Here is an 18,197-nt window from a genome sequence, read left to right as displayed (position 1 = left end):
GGCAGTTGTCGGTGTTGAGTACTGAGGCTGTTGCAGCAATGCCGTCGTCATGGGGGATGCTGGTGTAGAGTGCCGAGACGTCCATTGTGACGAGTAATGTTCCTGGTTCAACTGGTCCATGGGTGCTGAGTTTCTGTAGGAAGTCCGTCGTGTCGCGACAGAAGCTGGGTGTACCTTGTACGATGGGTTTCAAGATGCCCTCGATGTAGCCAGAGAGGTTCTCACACAGGGTCCCATTGCCTGAAACGATTGGGCGGCCTGGTGTGTGGGCCTTATGTATTTTTGGGAGGCAGTAGAGATCTCCAATGCGGGGAGTACGTGGGATGAGAGCACGTAGGGTGCTCTGAAGATCTGGATCCAAGGTCTTGATCAGTCTGTTAAGTTGGCGGATGTGTTCCTTGGTCGGATCTGCGGGTAACTGTCTGTAGTGTTCTTGGTTGTTCAGTTGTCGGTATACTTCTTTGCAGTAGTCCGTTCTGTTCAGTACGACAGTGGCCCCCCCTTTGTCTGCTGGTTTGATGACGATGCTGCGGTTGGTCTTGAGAGCGCGGATGGCATTGCGTTGTGCTTGGGTGACGTTCGGGGTTGTCTTGTGAATGTGACTGATGAATCTGGCATTGACGCGACTCCTGACGGCTTGAGCATACATGTCGAGTCTAAGGCAGCGGCCTTCCGGAGGGGTCCAATTCGACTCTTTCCTCTTCGGTTGCCGCACCGCAGATCTCTCGGTCTGCTGTTCCGGTTCATTGGTAGTCTGCTTGGGTTCGCTGTTGGCCTCTTGGGGTCTGTGGAAGAATTCCCGGAGCCTCATTCGCATGATGAATTCCTCCGTGTCTGCCGCGAGACTGATGGGGTCCATTTTGGTGGTGGTGCAGAAATTGAGCCCTCTGCTGAGGACTTCGATTTCGTCTGGTTGAAGGGTGTAGTCTGACAAGTTGACAATAGATTTCCCTGTATTGTTTTCTACTGTGACACCGGGGGTGGCTTGGTTGCTGCCGGTGGTGATGCCAAGTTTCTCAAGCTTTCTGTTCTTGGTATGCATATAGGTGGCATAGTATTGTTGTCTCATCTGTTTGGCGGTGTTCCGCAGCTGGTCTGCTGCGTCCTGAGCGCAAGTTGAGAATATGGCCTCTATCTTGGTTTCCAGGTTGCGTCGTCTGCTGTAGAGCTGGCGGACGAGGTGGTTGAGGAGTGTGAGAGAGGTGCGACGGCAGAGTCTCTCAGCAAAGTCTGTGTTGTTGGTCGACTTGAGTAGGTTTGTGATCTGTAGCCCTTTCGGGATCTTGTCTGCTTTCTTGCATCTTTGTAGAAACTTACTGTCAGTGTCTATATGCGCGATCTTCCTGGAGATCCTCTCCACTTTGAGCCGGCAGTTTGCGGTGTCGATGGTAGCCATGATGTGGAGATGCCGGCGTTGGACTGTGTTTCTGGTACAGACCTCTTCATTCACCTGAGGAAGGAGCAGCGCTCCGAAAGCTAGTGACATCGAAACAAACCTGTTGGACTTTAACCTGGTGTTGTAAGACTTCGTAAAGATGTATGGCATTGAGGGTAAAGTGGTAGCATGGGTAGAGGATTGGTTAACTAACAGAAAGCAGAGAGTGGGGATAAATGGGTGTTTCTCTGGTTGGCAACATGTAACTAGTGGGGTCCCTCAAGGATCAGTGTTGGGCCCGCAGTTGTTCACAATTTACATAGACGATTTGGAGTTGGGGACCAAGTGCAATGTGTCAAAGTTTGCAGACGACACTAAGGTGAGTGGTAAAGCAAAAAGGGCAGAGGATACCGGAAGTCTGCAGAAGGATTTGGATAGGTTAGGTGAATGGGCTAGGGTCTGGCAGATGGAATTCAATGTTGCCAAGTGTGAGGCTATCCATTTTGGGAGGAATAACAGCAGAATGGATTATTATTTAAACGGTAAGATGTTAAAACATGCTGCTGTGCAGAGGGACCTGGGTGTGCTGGTGCACGAGTCGCAAAAAGTTGGTGTGCAGGTGCAACAGGTGATTAAGAAGGCTAATCGAGTTTTGTCTTTCATTGCTAGAGGGATGGAGTTCAAGACTAGGGAGGTTATGCTGCAATTGTATAGGGTGTTGGTGAGGCCGCATCTGGAGTATTGTGTTCAGTTTTGGTCTCCTTACCTGAGAAAGGACATATTGGCACTGGAGGGAGTGCAGAGGAGATTCACTAGGTTGATCCCAGAGTTGAGGGGATTAGATTATGACGAGAGGTTGAGTAGACTGGGACTGTACTCATTGGAGTTTAGAAGGATGCGGGGAATCTTATTGAGACATATAAAATTATGAAGGGAACAGATAGGATAGGTGCGGGCAGGTTGTTCCACTGGTCGGGGAAAGCAGAACTAGGGGGCATAGCCTCAAAATAAGGGGAGGTAGATTTAGGACTGAGTTTAGGAGGAACTTCTTCACCCAAAGGGTTGTGAATCTATGGAATTCCTTGCCCAGTGAAGCAGTTGAGGCTCCTCCTTTAAACATTTTTAAGAAAAAGATAGATGCCTTTCTAAAGAATAAAGGGATTCGGGGATATGGTGTACGGGCCGGAGAGTGGAGCTGAGTCCACAAAGATCAGCCATGATCTCATTAAATGGCGGATCAGGCTCGAGGGGCCAGATGGCCGACTCCTGTTCCTAGTTCTTATGTTCTTTCACATGATTGATCACACAGTCCTCCTCCAACACCTCATCCCTGCCGCCCAGCTGGGTGGGACTGCACCCAACTGACACTGAGCTACTGAAGGAGATATTAGGGCAGATTAAATATAATGCTTCATCAAAGTGGTAAGTTTTAAGGAGTGTCCTAAAGGAAGGGAGGAGTAGGGAGGGAATTCCAGAGTTTGGAGTCCAGGTAACTGAAGGTATGGGCGGCACGATAACACAGTGGTTAGCACTGTTGCTTCACTGCTCCAAGATTCGATTCCCGGCTTGGGTCACTATCTGTGTGAAGTCTATACATTCTCCCTGTGTCTGCGTGGATTTCCACCGGGTGCTCCGGATTCCCCCCAAAAGTCCCGAAAGATGTGATGTTAGAAGAATTTGACATTCTGAATTCTCCCTCTGTGTATCCGAACAGGCGAAGGAGTGTGGCGACGAGGGATTTTCACAGCAACTTCCTTGCCGTGTTAATGTAAGCCTACTTGTGACGATAATAAAGATTATTATTATTAAAGATAGAGAGATTACAATCGGGGTTGCATAAAAAGCCAGGATTAGAGGAACACAAATCTCTGATTGTTGTGGGACTGGAGAAGGCTAAAGAAATAGAGAGGGGGTAAAGTCTTGGAGGGATCTGAAAATAAGGTGTAAAATTCTGTTTGATACACTGTCAATATGCTATTAATCACTGTGTATGGTAATTACCTTGTTAAGGGAATGGCTAGTTAAACATGTGACATTGATTATCCTTTAAATACAGACAATGGAAGGCTTTAGTGGAAGAGCTTCTTGTGAGTTAGTAGCTATGAGGAAGTGTCTTACAATAAACCAGCTTGAACCCAAACGACCAGACTGGACTGGATTGATTCTTCCACCATGGACTCTCTTTGTGAGTAACAAATGGGAGCAGAGGATGAGCTTTAATCTTGGTGACTGAGTGCTGTATATGAAGCCTTTTGTCTCAATCCTCTGAGGAAAACAAGTATACTTTGGCTGACAATTAAAGTTAAGTAATAGTGGAAGGATGGTTAAAAATTGCTCGTTTTGACTGTCCACCATTTTGTTCTGACTCTGAACCATATCAGCAATGGAAAGCTGAAGTTGAAATGTGGACCTGGGGTCCTTCCTTACCCTGAAAGAAGCAAGGTGTGGCATTAACAGGATTGTTACCATCCAAAAGTAAGATAAGGAGTGAGGTAATTCATAGTGTAAAGTCGATGATCTGGATCAAGAAGAGAGACTGGATCTTCTGTTACAATTTTTGGATAAGGTTTATGAAAAATGGTGAGTTATTATAAGTATATGAAGCCTGGGAAATCTTTGATAGGATTAGGAAATTGTGGGATCAGTCCATGGAAAAATATATCATGGATTTTGAGAAATGTTACAAAAAATGCCAGAGATTTGCACTTGGAATTCCGGAATATGTATTACTGGATTGAACCTGCAATTGCCATATTGATTGCCTTTTGGTATTAATTACTTGAGGTTCAATTCCAGGGAATGATCCTGGACTGTGGGTGGCATGGTGGCTCAGTGGTTAGCACTGCTGCCTCATGGCGACGAGGTCCCAGGTTCAATCCTGGCCCTGGGTCACTGTCTGTGTGCAGTTTGTACATTCTGTGTTTGCGTGGGTTTCACCCCCACAACCCAAAGATGTGCAGGGTAGGTGGATTGACCACTCTAAAATTGCCCCGTAATTGGAAGAAAAAAAATTAGGTACCCCAAATTTGTTTTTAAAAAATGATCCTGGACCAGACCCCAACAGTGACGGGGACACAGGACAGAAACCCCAATATTTTATTTTAATTTTGTAAGACTGAAAAAGGCTACCTCGCTCCAGGTGTGATTTCACCCAAAATAGGGAAATGGTTTATTGAAACAAACTTTATTATTAACACAATATTAAAATACCTTTAACATCACACCAGAAAGTAGTTTAAAATTACCCCTTAAACAATGCTAATCAATACAGTGACACAATAACCCTTAACTGCTATCTTTATTCCCACTCAAACAGCAAAACTATCTCTGATCCCAATCCATTTTTAAATACAGTTAGCACTCAGCAATACTTGCTGGGAAGAGAGATCTAGGACATTCGACTTTGAAAGAGAGATCTTTCGAGACTGCTTTAAAGAAGGAGCCCTGGCACCCTGTCTGAATAATGCAGAATCAAGGCTATATTTTTAAGAAACCTTCTCCGCTCCAAACTAAATTTGAAAATCTCAACACCTGACCTACTTCAGCCACTCCTCCTCCTTAACTTCACCATCTTACTAAGCTGACCACAATTCATCAATCACTCTGTGCCTGGTGTGGATCTGGCATGCTGAGTGAATCTCGTGATTGCCCCAAATGGGCTGATTAAAAGTCACCTGACTTGTTCCACCTGGCGCAATCTGGTTCTCGCCTTCTGGGATAACCTTGGCCAGAGGCTCGACATCTGACTGGGACTCAGCAGACCTCCGACTGCTGACTTCCTTGGATGTTCCTGCCTCCACCTGTGTGATGCTCACCAGATTGTGCCCCAGAAGCCTGGGAAATCTTTGATAGGATTAGGAAAGAAAGAGCCACTAATGTCACCCACAAGGTGTGTGTCGAGCCTCTTTTTCCCATTTTTCCTGAGTAACCAAACTCTGAATTTTCTTCCCTCTATGATATCCAGTGTTGCCCAACATGCTCCATTCCTCATCCTCTGTAAATTAGTTTGTATTGATCCAAGTGGTCAGTGTGAATTGGAGGTCATGGGATTCCTGAAGAGGTTCGCTCAGTGTTCTCTACCCCCAGCATTGCTCCAACATGCCCCCTCCAATTACCCAATTACCCCTGTCGTACCCCCTGGCCCCCACCAATCGCCCCCCCCCCACCGACACAGACTTTACCAGCAACCCTACAAATCTCTCCCTTCCGGAACAATCCTCAAGCGCTCCCCATTCAAATCAGAATCAGTTATATCCCAATGCTTTTACTGCAATATTAAGTTTAACAAACCTTTAAAACCAGTTTCAGGTACAGTCCAGCTGTGTCCCAGACAGAGATGGTTTGGTCGTAAGACCCAGCTACAATCAGAGCTGCTGTAGGATGATAAGAGTGAGACAGTCAGAGCAACATGTGAACTGAGGAACAGGAACAGTGTGATAAACCAGCACAACCAAGTGCCAGCCTGGCTCGGTGGGCAACACCGTCACAGCCTAAATGGGTCGTGATGAATTCAGACCCTGGTAAAGGGGGAGCGCTGCACTGTTGGACGCTCGGGAAATAGGGCGAACACCGCACTGCCCTGTGATCTGCATTCAAGATTGAGGAAATTGTCAAGACTCCTGCTCTTGGTCACCTATCCTGTGAGTCCTTCACAAGGAATTTACTTGGTAGGAGCAGGATTGGGCAAGACTGTGGTCTCCTGCTGTCAGTCACTCATGGCTGATTGGCATGTTTTAACATTAACTTGGAAGCACATGACCAGGACATGAGAACAGCAGTCCTGTCAGTTGCTCTGTTTATAGTTGGGTGTTGTAGTGAAAACTTACCATCACTGGACAAGGCACAGGAACTGATGCAGCCCTCATGGCCATGGGTGAGACTCTTAGGGCCCCGGGATCGGAATTCTCCTGTTGCAAGATCCCATACCATCATGGTCTTGTCCCAGGAGGCAGTGCAGAGTACATTTCCCATCTGGCTGAAGCAGCAGTCTGACACCACGTTTGTGTGCCTGGGAGGAAGAGAAAGGAGTTCCAACTTGTCCAGTCTTTCCTGATAGTTGCAATGATAATAGGAACATAAAAACATAGCAGCTGGAATATCCTATTCAGCCCATTGAACGGCGGAGCAGGCTCAACTAGATGATGACTGATCATCTGCCTCAACCCCGTTTCCCAACGTTGTCCCCATCAGTATCCACAAATTTTGCGATTTATGTCTTGAAAGTACTCCTAACGTGGGAAAAGGGCTTTGAAAAAGATGATCAGCCCTGCTCTAATTGAGCCCTCTGGGGTAGGGCATTCCAAATCATAGAATAGAATCCCAGAATCCCTACAGTGTAGAGGGAGGCCATTCGGCCCATCGAGGCTGCACAACACCTCTGAAAGAGCACCCTAACCTAGTCTCAATCCCTCATCTTGTAACCTCTTGTAGGGGCAATATAACATATCCAATCCACCTAACCTGCACATCTGTGGGAGGAAACCGGAACACCCAGAGGAAACCCACGCAGACTGTGGGAGAATGTGCAGAATCCACACCGACATGCACAGTCACCCGAGGCCGGAATCGAACCCCCCGGCCTAGGTGAGATCCGGATCTTGAGGCACTTTAAAATTCTTTTTCCCCACTTGAAAAGCACTGCGTCTGAGGTGCAAACTGTCTGATTCACCCACCCCAGGGGTAATCTGAGCACTTCAATCAAGGGGATGCTGCATTTAAATGGCTCCACAGCACTTGATCTCATTCAAGCCAGGAGGATGGCAGCTTGAAGACCAGCTTCCAGATTCTCGGAGGGGCCTTCACTCAATTGCTGGATGCCATGGAAGAGATGCTGGTCACAAGTTACCCAGGGGTTGGGTGGAGGCTCCCCAGCAAGTTCACCAATCCTGCCTGGGAGACAATGCCAGCACTGGTCCATGCCAGCCGTCTCGCTGAGAGGTTGGAGAATCAACGTAGGAACAAATGAATGGTTTGCTACAATCTGCAGGAGTTGTGTCCCCTGTATCCCCCTTGGCCTTCTGTCAACCCCCAGCATGTCACCTTGAACTCGCAAACTGCCACCTCGCAGGTTCCCAGGACCGAACCTCCCACCAGCATCTCTGTACCACCCAACCACCACTCCTCATCAGAACTCCTCCCTGCTTAAGTACAGTGCCTACACATGCCAAGTGTCATAGCCCTCTGACCTGCCAGGCATCCGGCTTATATTATCCCCTTTGTGACCCTGCTGCAGAAGATAGCCCACAACTGCAAAGAGAGAAGTCGGCGATGGTATGCCCGAACTAAAGATCTTGACTCCTTTCCAGGAGAGGGCCACGGTGCTCGCAGGTGGGGGGGGGGGGGGGGGGGGGCGGCTGGAGCAGGCCTCACAGATACCGAGCTAGGCCGGTGTTAGGGGGGGTGCCTGGAGCAGGCCTCACAGATACCGAGCTAGGCCGGTGTTAGGGGGGGTGCCTGGAGCAGGCCTCACAGATACCGAGCTAGGCCGGTGTTAGGATATCAGACCAGGCCACAACTTTTCTTGGGATACCAGACGAAAAACCCCAAACAATTTTTTTTCATTTGTAAAATTATTGAGGTCACCACTGGACTGGTGACTCCAACCAATCGGTATCTTTTATGTTAAAACCAACTTTAATTTAAACACAGAATTATCACATTAACATCAAAGAAATAGCTTTACAATTAACAGTTAAACTGTTAAAAATCCTGCCACTAATTACAATTAAGCAATCTAATACAGTTCAAATGCCATAATATTGTTATAAATAAAGTTAACAAAACCAGTTACTTGCTTATCTGTGTGGAGACTTTTGGAGAGAGTTCCTTTCAAGAGCACTTCTGTCCTGACAGACTTAAGAGAGTCGGCTGGATCTCTCTGGGGAGAGTCGGCTGGATCTCTCTGGGGAGAGTCGGCTGGATCTCTCTGGGGAGAGTCGGCTGGATCTCGTCTCCTTGCTTCCAGAATTAAAACTGAAAACAAAGTCAAACCTTGGGACTCTAAAAAGCAGCCCAGTGGAATAGGATCCAATCACCACCAGTTACAGGGGAAAGCACACCCTTTTGAGCCAATCAATCAAACAGAGTCCCAAGCCATCTCTCTGGCATCTGATGCCGGCCAGTCTACAGCTTCTGTTTAAATCAGCACAGCCTTCCGGATTCTATCTGCTTGAATTGAAGATACAGGCTTCTTGCAAAGTCCATTAATCATCAATGGATCAAAAATGTAATGACAAAAATAAACGAAAGGGGAAATTAGTGAATAAGCGGGAGGACACTTACACCATGCAAACACCTTTCTTTCAGATGCATCTAACTGGAGTTTTACCCTTTCCTATGCAGAAACACTGGTTTAGCACAGTGGGCTAAACAGCTGGCTTGTAATGCAGAACAAGGCAGCAGTGCAGGTTCAATTCCCGTACGGCCTCCCCGAACAGGCGCTGGAATGTGGCGACTAGGGGCTTTTCACAGTAACTTAATTGTAGCCTACTCGTGACAATAAGCGATTATTATTATAAATTAAATCCACTTAAATCTATACCTTATTTCTAACATCCAGTAATGCAAATATAGATCACTTAAAACTACCAGCAGAGGTGGTGGTGTCAGAGTCATTAGGGACATTTAAGTGACATATGGACAGCAGTAAATTGAAGGGGTGTAGGTTAGGTTGCTCTTAGGTTAGGATAAATGGTCAGCGCAACATCGTGGGCCGAAGGGCCTGTACTGTGCTGCTATGCTCTATGTTCTGTATACCTCTGCTTCCTGACAATTCCCACTCATTTTGGTGTCATCAGCAAATTTGGAAACATTACTTTTGTCCCCACATCCAAGTCATTTTTCTCAATTGTGAATAGCTGTGGATCGAGCACTGATCCCTGTTGTACACCACGCGTAATGGCCAACCGTCCTGAGAATGAGTGGTTTATTCTTACCCTCTGCTTTCTGCCTATATACCAATTCTCAATTCATAATAGTATATTCGCCCTCGCTCCCCCAATCCTGTGCACTCTAATTCTATTTTACTAACCTCCTGTGTGGGGTCTTCTGAAAATTATTATAGACCAAATCCAACGCTTCCTCTTTCTCTATCATTCATGTTATATTATCAAAAAACTCCAACAGATTTGTCAAATATGATTTCTCTTTCACAAATCCATGTGGACTCTTCCAATTTTACATTTCTTTTTAAAGGTCCAGTCATCACAGATATTTTCTCTACTACTGACATCAAACTAACAAGTTTATATTTCTTCATTCATCCTCTCCCTCCCTTCTTAAATAGTGAAGTCTGCTACTTTCCAGTCGACAGGAACCTTTCCAGAACCCATAGAAATGTGAAAGTTAACCACCATCCTTCTGCTATCTCCAGCCACCATTGATAAATCCCCTGGACCAGATGGGCATTGATGTGTTGGGTAGGCTGGGTCGATGTGGACTGCACTTGATGCAGTGTGGCGAGAGACAGACCTCCAACACTTGATAAGATGCAACACGATTTTATTTAACATCTAAACTATTATACATGTTCAACTGTGGGTTGACACTATGCTGACTTGACTGGAGACCTGATACTAGCCTAACCAGACTTACTAGTTACCACATGGTGTTTGCACTGGCCAGCTCACTAACTCTGACTGTCTCAGAGGCTGGGTCCCGAGAGAGCGGGAAAACTGGTGCCCTCTGGCTTTATAGTGATCGTGTCCTGTCTGGTGATTGGCTGCTCTGTTCTATGTGCTTACTGGTCATCCTGTGTCAATCACTGCCTGTCTTCAACCCATTGTATACATAGATGTATATTATGACAACTTCCCCCCCCCCCCTTTTTTTGTTTTCTTCTTTTTTGTGTGTGTGTGTTGAGATAATAAATATTAAATGTGCGTGTGGATGTGTATATATGCGTGACTATATACAGAATGTGCTAAAATGAACTTATGTACATAGGAAGGTGTTGCTAGTGCTGATATAGGGCAGATGAAACGGTAAAAACGATATTTACAGAGGTCAAAACGATAAAGTGACACAGTTGTGCAAACGTGCAGTCTATAAGTTTAGTCTCTGCGGAGGGCGACGAATTCTGGTTGACCGCCTCAAGGGTGGATCAGGGGCCGCCTGCACTTGGATAGGCGAGACTGCCGCCAATGCGGTGGTCACAGAGGTCGGCAGGATTGCTGGTAGATCGGTGGCCTCGTGGTAGGGCACGTCCGGGGGAAGCATTGTGTGAGGCGGGACATCATGGTTAGGTGGCGGGCGTGGAGCTCTGCGCAGCGCCCGTCTGTTGTGTCGAAGGAAGGAGCCATCAGCCATGCGGACGAGGAATGATCTCAGGGCCACTTGCTTGACCACCACAGCTGTGGCGGACCAGCCTCCGTCAGGCAACTGCACACGAACACGATCAGTTGGGACCAGCTCGGGGAGATCCGTGGCATGAGTGTCGTCTGCTGATTTCTGTTGGGCCCGAGACTGCTGCATCTTTTGTATGACCGTGTGGTGGTCACGGTCTGGAACATGGATGGCTGGAACCGTGGTTCGCAGAGTGCGATTCATGAGCATCTGCGCGGGAGACAACCCAGTGGACAGCGGGGATGCTCTGTATGCCAGCAGCGCCAGGTTGAAGTCGGAGCCTGAGTCTGCAGCCTTGCTTAGTAATCTCTTGACGATATGGACCCCTTTTTCGGCCTTCCCGTTTGACTGTGGGTAGTGGGGGCTGGAGGTTACGTAACAAGTTGTATAGGTGGGCAAAATCAGACCGTTCCTGGCTGTAAAAACAGGGACCGTTGTCACTCATCACAGTGAGCGGTATCCCATGCCTGGCAAACGTTTCTCTGCATGCTTTAATCACTGCCTTCAACGTGAGGTCGGACAGTTTCACCACTTCTGGGTAATTGGAGAAGTAGTCGACCAGGAGGACATAGTCACGGCCCTTGGCGTGGAAAAGGTCGCCACCGACTTTGGACCATGGGCAGGTCACTATCTCACGTTGCTGTAGAGTTTATTTGGGTTGAGTTGGCTGAAATTTCTGATGTGGGGCAGTTGAGGACTATGTTGGCAATGTCCTGGCTGATGCCCGGCCAATAGACTGCCTCTCGAGTTCTGCGTCAACGTTTCTCGATCCCCAGGTGATCCTCATGGAATTGGCTGAGCACCATAGTTCGCATGCTCTGCGGAATCACAATCCTATCGAGCTTCATGAGGATGCCATCCACCACGTCAGGTCGTCCTTGATGTTGTAAAACTGGGGACATTGTCCCTTCTGCCAGCCATTCGTGAGGTGCTACATTACACGCTGTAGCAGAGGATCCTTGGCCGTTTCCTCACAAATTTAGATGACCCTCTCATCAGTGGCCGGAAGGTTGGAGGCACACAATTGCACCTGCGTATCGATTTGGCAGACACAGTCAGTTTGTTCACACGGTTTGGTGATAGATCTGGAAAGGGCATCTGCAACAATGAGTTCTTTGCCTGGCGTGTAGACAAGTTCAAAGTCATAGCGGCGTAGCTTTAGAAGGATTTGTTGTAACCGAGGCGTCATGTCATTCAAATCCTTCTGGATTATGTGGACTAATGGCCTGTGGTCCGTCTCAACCGTGAATTCTGGGAGGCCATACACATAGTCGTGAAATTTGTCGATTCCCGTTAGGAGGCCCAGACACTCCTTCTCAATCTGAGCATACCGTTGCTCAGTGGGCATCATGGCTCTGGAGGCACACGCAACTGGGGCCCATGAGGAGGAGTCATCCTGTTGGAGGAGCACCGCCCCAATACTGTCCTGGCTCGCGTCAGTTGATATTTTGGTAGGGTCGAAGAACGTCAGAACCGGGGCTGTGGTGAGTTTTGCCCTCGGCTCACGCCATTCGTTCTCATGAGCGGGCAGCCACTGGAATTCTGTCGACTTTTTGACGAGATAGCGGAGGGCTGTGGTGTGTGCCGCCATGTTGGGAATGAACTTCCCGAGGAAGCTGACCATCCCTAGAAAGCGGAGGACCGCATTCTTGTCCTCTGGGGTCTTCATGGCGTTGATCGCCGAGACCTTGTCAGCATCTAGCCGCACGCCTTGCTGCGAGATGTGGTCACCAAGGAATTTGATTTCTGATTGACCGAACGAGCACTTGGCTCTGTTGAGTCGGAGGCCATGCTCATGGATTCTGTGGAATACCCACTTGAGGCGATCGATGTGTTCGTGAGGAGTTGTGGACCAAATTATGACATCGTCAACATGCACGCGCACCCCATCGATACCCTCCATCATCTGTTCCATGATGCGGTGAAATACCTCTGAGGCAGAGATGATGCCAAAAGGCATCCGGTTGTAGCAGTAGCGACTGAACGGGGTATTGAATGTGCACAGCTTGCGACTGAATGCATCCAGCTGTATTTGCCAGAACCCCTTGGAGGCGTCCAGCTTCGTAAAGAGTTTGGCATGAGCCATCTCACTGGTCAACTCTTCTCGTTTCGGTATCGGGTAATGTTCCCTCATGATGCTGCGGTTTAAATCCTTGGGGTGTTTGCAGATTCGAAGCTCCCCTGACGGCTTCTTGATGCAGACCATGGAGCTGACCCAGTCCGTAGATTCTGTGACCTTTGATATGATGCCCTGGTCCTGGAGGTCCTGTAACTGCTGCTTGAGGCAGTCCTTGAGGGGTGCAGGCACCCAACGTGGTGCGTGGATCACAGGGGTGGCGTTTGGTTTGAGCAGGATTTTGTATCGGTATGGGAGTGTGCCCATTCCGTCGAACACTCTGTGGTACTGCGTGATGATGTCATCAATTTCAGCCTGGAAGTTCTCATCAGGTGAGGCCGTCGCCTGTGGGGATGACATGGTGTGGACTCGCTGAACCAAGTTCAGGAGTTTGCAGGCCCGAGCAGCGAGCAGGGATGCTCTGTCAGGTCCCACGATCTCAAATCGCAGTGTTGCTTTAAATGACTTATTGGAAACTCCGAGTTGGCATGAGCCACTGGCAGCTATGGCATTGCCATTGTAGTCAAGGAGCTGGCAGGCCGGTGGAAAAATGCTTGGTCTGACGCAGATGGTGTCGAGATCGGATTTGGAGAGGAGGTTCGCCGGTGTCCAATTTGAACCGGATGCGAGCCTTGTTGACTGAGGACAGCACACCACTCGTCATCAGGATCCACGCTGAGGATCGGGAGGTGCGTCGCTGTCTTGGAAAAAGGCAGCACATGCTTCGTAATGATGCCCACCCGGTATGAAGATTTGAGGCACGCAGCATCAGGTTCTGTTGGGCTGTCGAGTCGGAGTCTGTCATGGCCTGCTGTATTGAATGGACATTTCTGCGCCGCAGCTGGGATCGCTGGATGCTGGGCAGTGGAGCAGATCTGCAAAGGGCTGCGTAGTGGCCAAGCTTGCCACACTGTAGACACCGTCGTGATTTTGCCGGACATTGCCGCTTTAAATGGGCGGAGCCACAATTCGGACACGTCATGACGCCGACGTCAGCGCGTTCCGTGCGCCATCGTACATGCGCAGTGCGGTCAAACGACGTACGCACCTGCGCAGTCTGGTCGTCGGTCTCGCCGTCCCCTTGGTCGTGGCGTGCATGCGCAGGGGCCCGGGAAAAGCGCGCGGAATGGCCACTCTCGTCGGTACTTAGGCCCTGCATTTGTGCGATGGCCTGCACCCGTTCCGCCTCGTGGGAGGTTAGCTTTGCCGTTTCTGCTGCCCTGATGTGGGAGTACCGATTGTTAGCAAGTTCGTGGAAAACGCACGTTTCGATGGTGAGGGTGAGCTGCGTGACTTTCAAGGGCTGCTGGCGAAGGGAATCGGAGTGGACCCCGAAAACGATCTGATCCCGGATCATGGAATCAGTGGTCGAGTCATAGTTACATGCCTGCGCGAGGATGCGGAGATGGGTCAGAAAGGATTGAAAAGGTTCATCCTTACCCTGAAGCCTCTGCTGGAAAACGTACCGTTCAAAGCTCTCATTCACCTCAATGCCGCACTGGCTGTCGAACTTCAGTCGGACTGTTTTAAATTTCGTCTTGTCTTCGCCTTCAGCGAATGTGAGGGAGTTGTAGATATGGATGGCGTGGCCCCCGGCTGTGGAGGGGAATAGTGAGTCTTCCTGGCGTCCGATGCGGCCTCGGTCGGTGGCTTCTAGATAGAGTTGGAACTTTTGTTTGAAGATCTTCCAAATTGCACCGAGGTTGCCGGCGATGCGGAGCTGCGGAGGAGGGCGGACGTTTTCCATGTCACCGGATGGCTGTTTGCTGGTCAACGCTGATTCACTCAAGGTAGGTCTGTCAATTTTCAGCATCTCACACTGGTACCATGATGTGTTGGATAGGCTGGGTCGATGTGGACTGCACTCGATGCAGTGTAGCGAGAGACAGACCTCCAACACTTGATAAGATGCAACACGATTTTATTTAACATCTAAACTATTATACATGTTCAACTGTGGGTTGACACTATGCTGACTTGACTGGAGACCTGATACTAGCCTAACCAGACTTACTAGTTACCACATGGTGTTTGCACTGGCCAGCTCACTAACTCTGACTGTCTCAGAGGCTGGGTCCCGAGAGAGTGGGAAAACTGGTGCCCTCTGGCTTTATAGTGGTCGTGTCCTGTCTGGTGATTGGCTGCTCTGTTCTGTGTGCTTACTGGTCATCCTGTGTGTCAATCACTGCCTGTCTGCACTCCATTTTATACATAGATGTATATTATGACAGGCATCATCCCAGTTTAGTTTTCAAGTGCTACCTCTTTAATAATACTAATTCCTTTTCATTCCTCCATTTCGCATCCCCTTGGTCACCTAGTCAGCCAGTATTTCTGGGACATGTTTTGTCCGTAAAGACAGACACAAAGCAACTGTTTAGTTTCTCCGCCATTTCCCTGTTCTGTCATTTCTCCTGTCTCCATCTGTAATGGGCAACATTTGTCCTCGCTAATCTTTTCCTTTTCACATATCTAAAGAAGCTTTTACCCTCCGCCTTTATGTTCCTCACTAGTTTGCATTCATATTTTCTTTTTTCTTGAATCAGATTCTTGGTCGTCCTCTTCTGCTGGGTTCTCCCAATCCCCGGTTAGCACTTTTACTGGCACCTTTATAAGCCACTTCCTTTGATCCAATGCCATCTTTAACTTCTTTTGTTAAGACGGTTGATTTATCTTTCCCTTTGTGTGTCTGTGTCTTTTAGAGTAATGTATATCTGTTGTCACCATGTAATATTTCATTGAATATTAGTGCCATTGTCTCTCTCCTGTCAAATCCTTTAGTGTATTTTCCCAATCCATCACAGCTAACCTGTCCCTCACATCTTCTTTTCCTTTCTTCAGATTTATTACATTAGTTACAGAATGAACTATATCGTATTCAAACCAAAGGGTGGCACGGTGGCCATGTGGTTAGCACTGCTGCCTCAGTGTCAGGGACCCGGGTTCAATTCCGGCCCCAGGTGACTGTGCGGAGTTTGCACTTTCTCTCCGTGTCTGCGTGTGTTTCCTCCCACAGTCCTAAGATATGCAGGTTAGGTGGATTGGCCATCCAAAAACTGCCCCCCGTCCCAAAGATGTTCAGGTTAGGTTACGTGGGGTTACGCCGATAGGGTGGGGGTGAGGGAGTGGGACTGGCCAGGATGCTCTTTCAGAGTGTCGGTCGAGATTTAATGGGCCAAATGACTTTCTTCTGTACTGTAGGCATTCTATGGTTCTAACGCAAAGTTATATCATATTGTGGTCACTATTTCCCAAAGGGGCTCCTTACCACAAGGTTATTAATTAGCCCTTTATCATTACACAACACTAAATTCAGAATAGCCTGATCCCCAATTGGTTCATCACGCACTGCTCCAGAAACCCATCTCCTACATGTTCCAGGAATCCTCTGCCACAGTGTTAGTGCCGATTTGCTTAATTGATTGATAACTATTAACAAAATTTGACATTGAACAGTGAAAGAATTTCTGGGAATCATCCTTTTAAATCTTTTCTGCACCTTCTCCAGAGTGTCTATTTCCTTTGTATAATTTGGAGACCAGAGTTGCATGTAGTATTCAAAATGAGATTATCCAAGATTCAATGCAGGTTTTACATCATTTCTTTACATTTCAATTGTATCGCTCGAGTGGTTTTGCTGTTTGTGTCCCCTTCCCAAATTCAAAGCTGTTATTAAAAGATACCCTCATACTTCTTTAATGTCATGGTTGTCCTGTGCGCTGACACGTCCCAGATTCGGGCAGTCCTGTCGCAAGATCCGGAGGCCACACGTTGTCCATCTGGACTAAAACGACAGCTTGTGACGGTGCTGCGGTGCTGGTCTGGGGTAACCATGGAGGAAACAATTAGAAACTACTGCACTCTGAAGCTTGAGAGGTTGCGGGGGAGAAAGAGAGATGGACAGTCACTGAGTGAAGGAATGGGAGGGAAGGGCAAGGGAGGCAGTGAAGAGGAATAGAGAAGGTAGGTGCAACAGAGGCGAAGAGTGCAGGAGGGGGAAACTGGGAGCTATAGGGACCATTGGAGGGCCTAGGGGCTTGATTTCAGAGGAGCAGACAATGGAGAGTAGACTGGAAGATGTGTGGGATAGACAGATAATTCCAGAATGACTACAGGACAAGTCTTTCACTCTACGCTCTAGTCATCTGTTGTTAACAGAATCAAACAGTCAGTAACCCTTGTGGTCTCTCCACAGTCACCCTGGGCAATGTCAGCACAATGTAGGAGGTGTATGCACAACTCCTGTAAGCAAAGGGATAAGTTACCTTCCCTTGTCAGTCCCACGCCTCAGCTCCCCACCCCTTGCCAGTCCTACTAGACGCTCACTCCCTCCCCTCTCCTCCCTACATCCATCTCCTCCCCCTTTGTTTTCTTTGATTGTGGGTGTCGCTGGCCAGACCAGCATTTATTGTCCATCCCTAATTGCCCTTTGAAGGTGGTGGTGAGCTGCCTTCTTGAATCGCTGCAGTCCATATGGTGCAGATACACCCACTGCTGTTAGGGAGGGAGTTCCAGGATTTTGACTCCGCGACAGTGAAGGAACGGCAATATATTTCCCAGTCAGGATGGTGTGTGATGGGGAACTTGCAGATGGTGACGTTCCCATTGTAAAGGCCCTTCCTATTGATTCCTTTAGTTCCTATTTCTTTTATTTTGCCTTTATTGTTTTTGCCTTTATCGCACACTGGCCCAGGATGTTGTAACACCAGGTATCTGCTGCTCTTGTCCTTCTAGGTGGGAGAGGTCATGTGTTTGGAAAGTGCTGTCTTCTCTTCCCTTACCTTCTTCTATTTGACTCCTTCCCCCTTGCGCTGCCCTCCCTGTGGTGATGTGCATCACTGTAGGTACACGGGAGGTTAATGTAAATACATGTAGACTAGCTAGACACTAGAGGGAGCAGCAGAGACATGACACGCACACTCTACCAATAGATCAGTTAGATAGGACACGACCAATGGACATTCACGATACACACAAGAGGTGACACGGCCACAGGGGGGCATTACACCAACCCATATATAAAGGACACAACGCACATGATCTGCCTCTTTCCAGTGGAGACAGTCAGTGAGTACAGACACAGGGTTGATTCAATATTACACCCACCACGTGGATTGCAGCAACTGGTTAATCAGTCTGGGTAGCTATAGTAGGATTAGTAGTGTCGAGCCCGAGTAATAGAAGTGTAAATAGTTTAATAAATGTGTTGAAGTTATCTCCACGTCTGAACCTTCCTTTGTCAAGTGCACCACAAGGAAGCCGCTTATGTTACACCTACAACATAACAAATCATGGTACCAGGACTGAACTGTTTCAATCCAGATAGCCATACCTCAGCGTACAGTGACAACCAACAACGATACC

General features: G+C 48.1%; 1 protein-coding gene across 1 annotated transcript in view; it reads right to left on the bottom strand.

Moving 5' to 3' along the window:
- Positions 1 to 18,197, bottom strand: part of LOC140430315 (WD repeat-containing protein 88-like) — a 66,859-nt gene that overhangs the window by 17,248 nt on the left and 31,414 nt on the right. The window contains exons 6-8 of the mRNA XM_072517754.1: positions 16,525 to 16,654; positions 6,202 to 6,383; positions 5,666 to 5,748 (exon numbers count right to left, since the gene is read on the bottom strand). Coding sequence (XP_072373855.1) covers positions 5,666 to 5,748; positions 6,202 to 6,383; positions 16,525 to 16,654 — 395 coding nt within the window. The remainder of the gene's footprint in view (positions 1 to 5,665; positions 5,749 to 6,201; positions 6,384 to 16,524; positions 16,655 to 18,197) is intronic.

This window comes from Scyliorhinus torazame, chromosome 10, assembly GCF_047496885.1.
Source record: "Scyliorhinus torazame isolate Kashiwa2021f chromosome 10, sScyTor2.1, whole genome shotgun sequence".
Classification (NCBI taxonomy): Eukaryota; Metazoa; Chordata; class Chondrichthyes; order Carcharhiniformes; family Scyliorhinidae; genus Scyliorhinus; species Scyliorhinus torazame.
The sequence above is the reverse complement of the archived record's forward strand: the minus strand, read 5'-3'. Positions and strand labels throughout refer to the sequence as shown.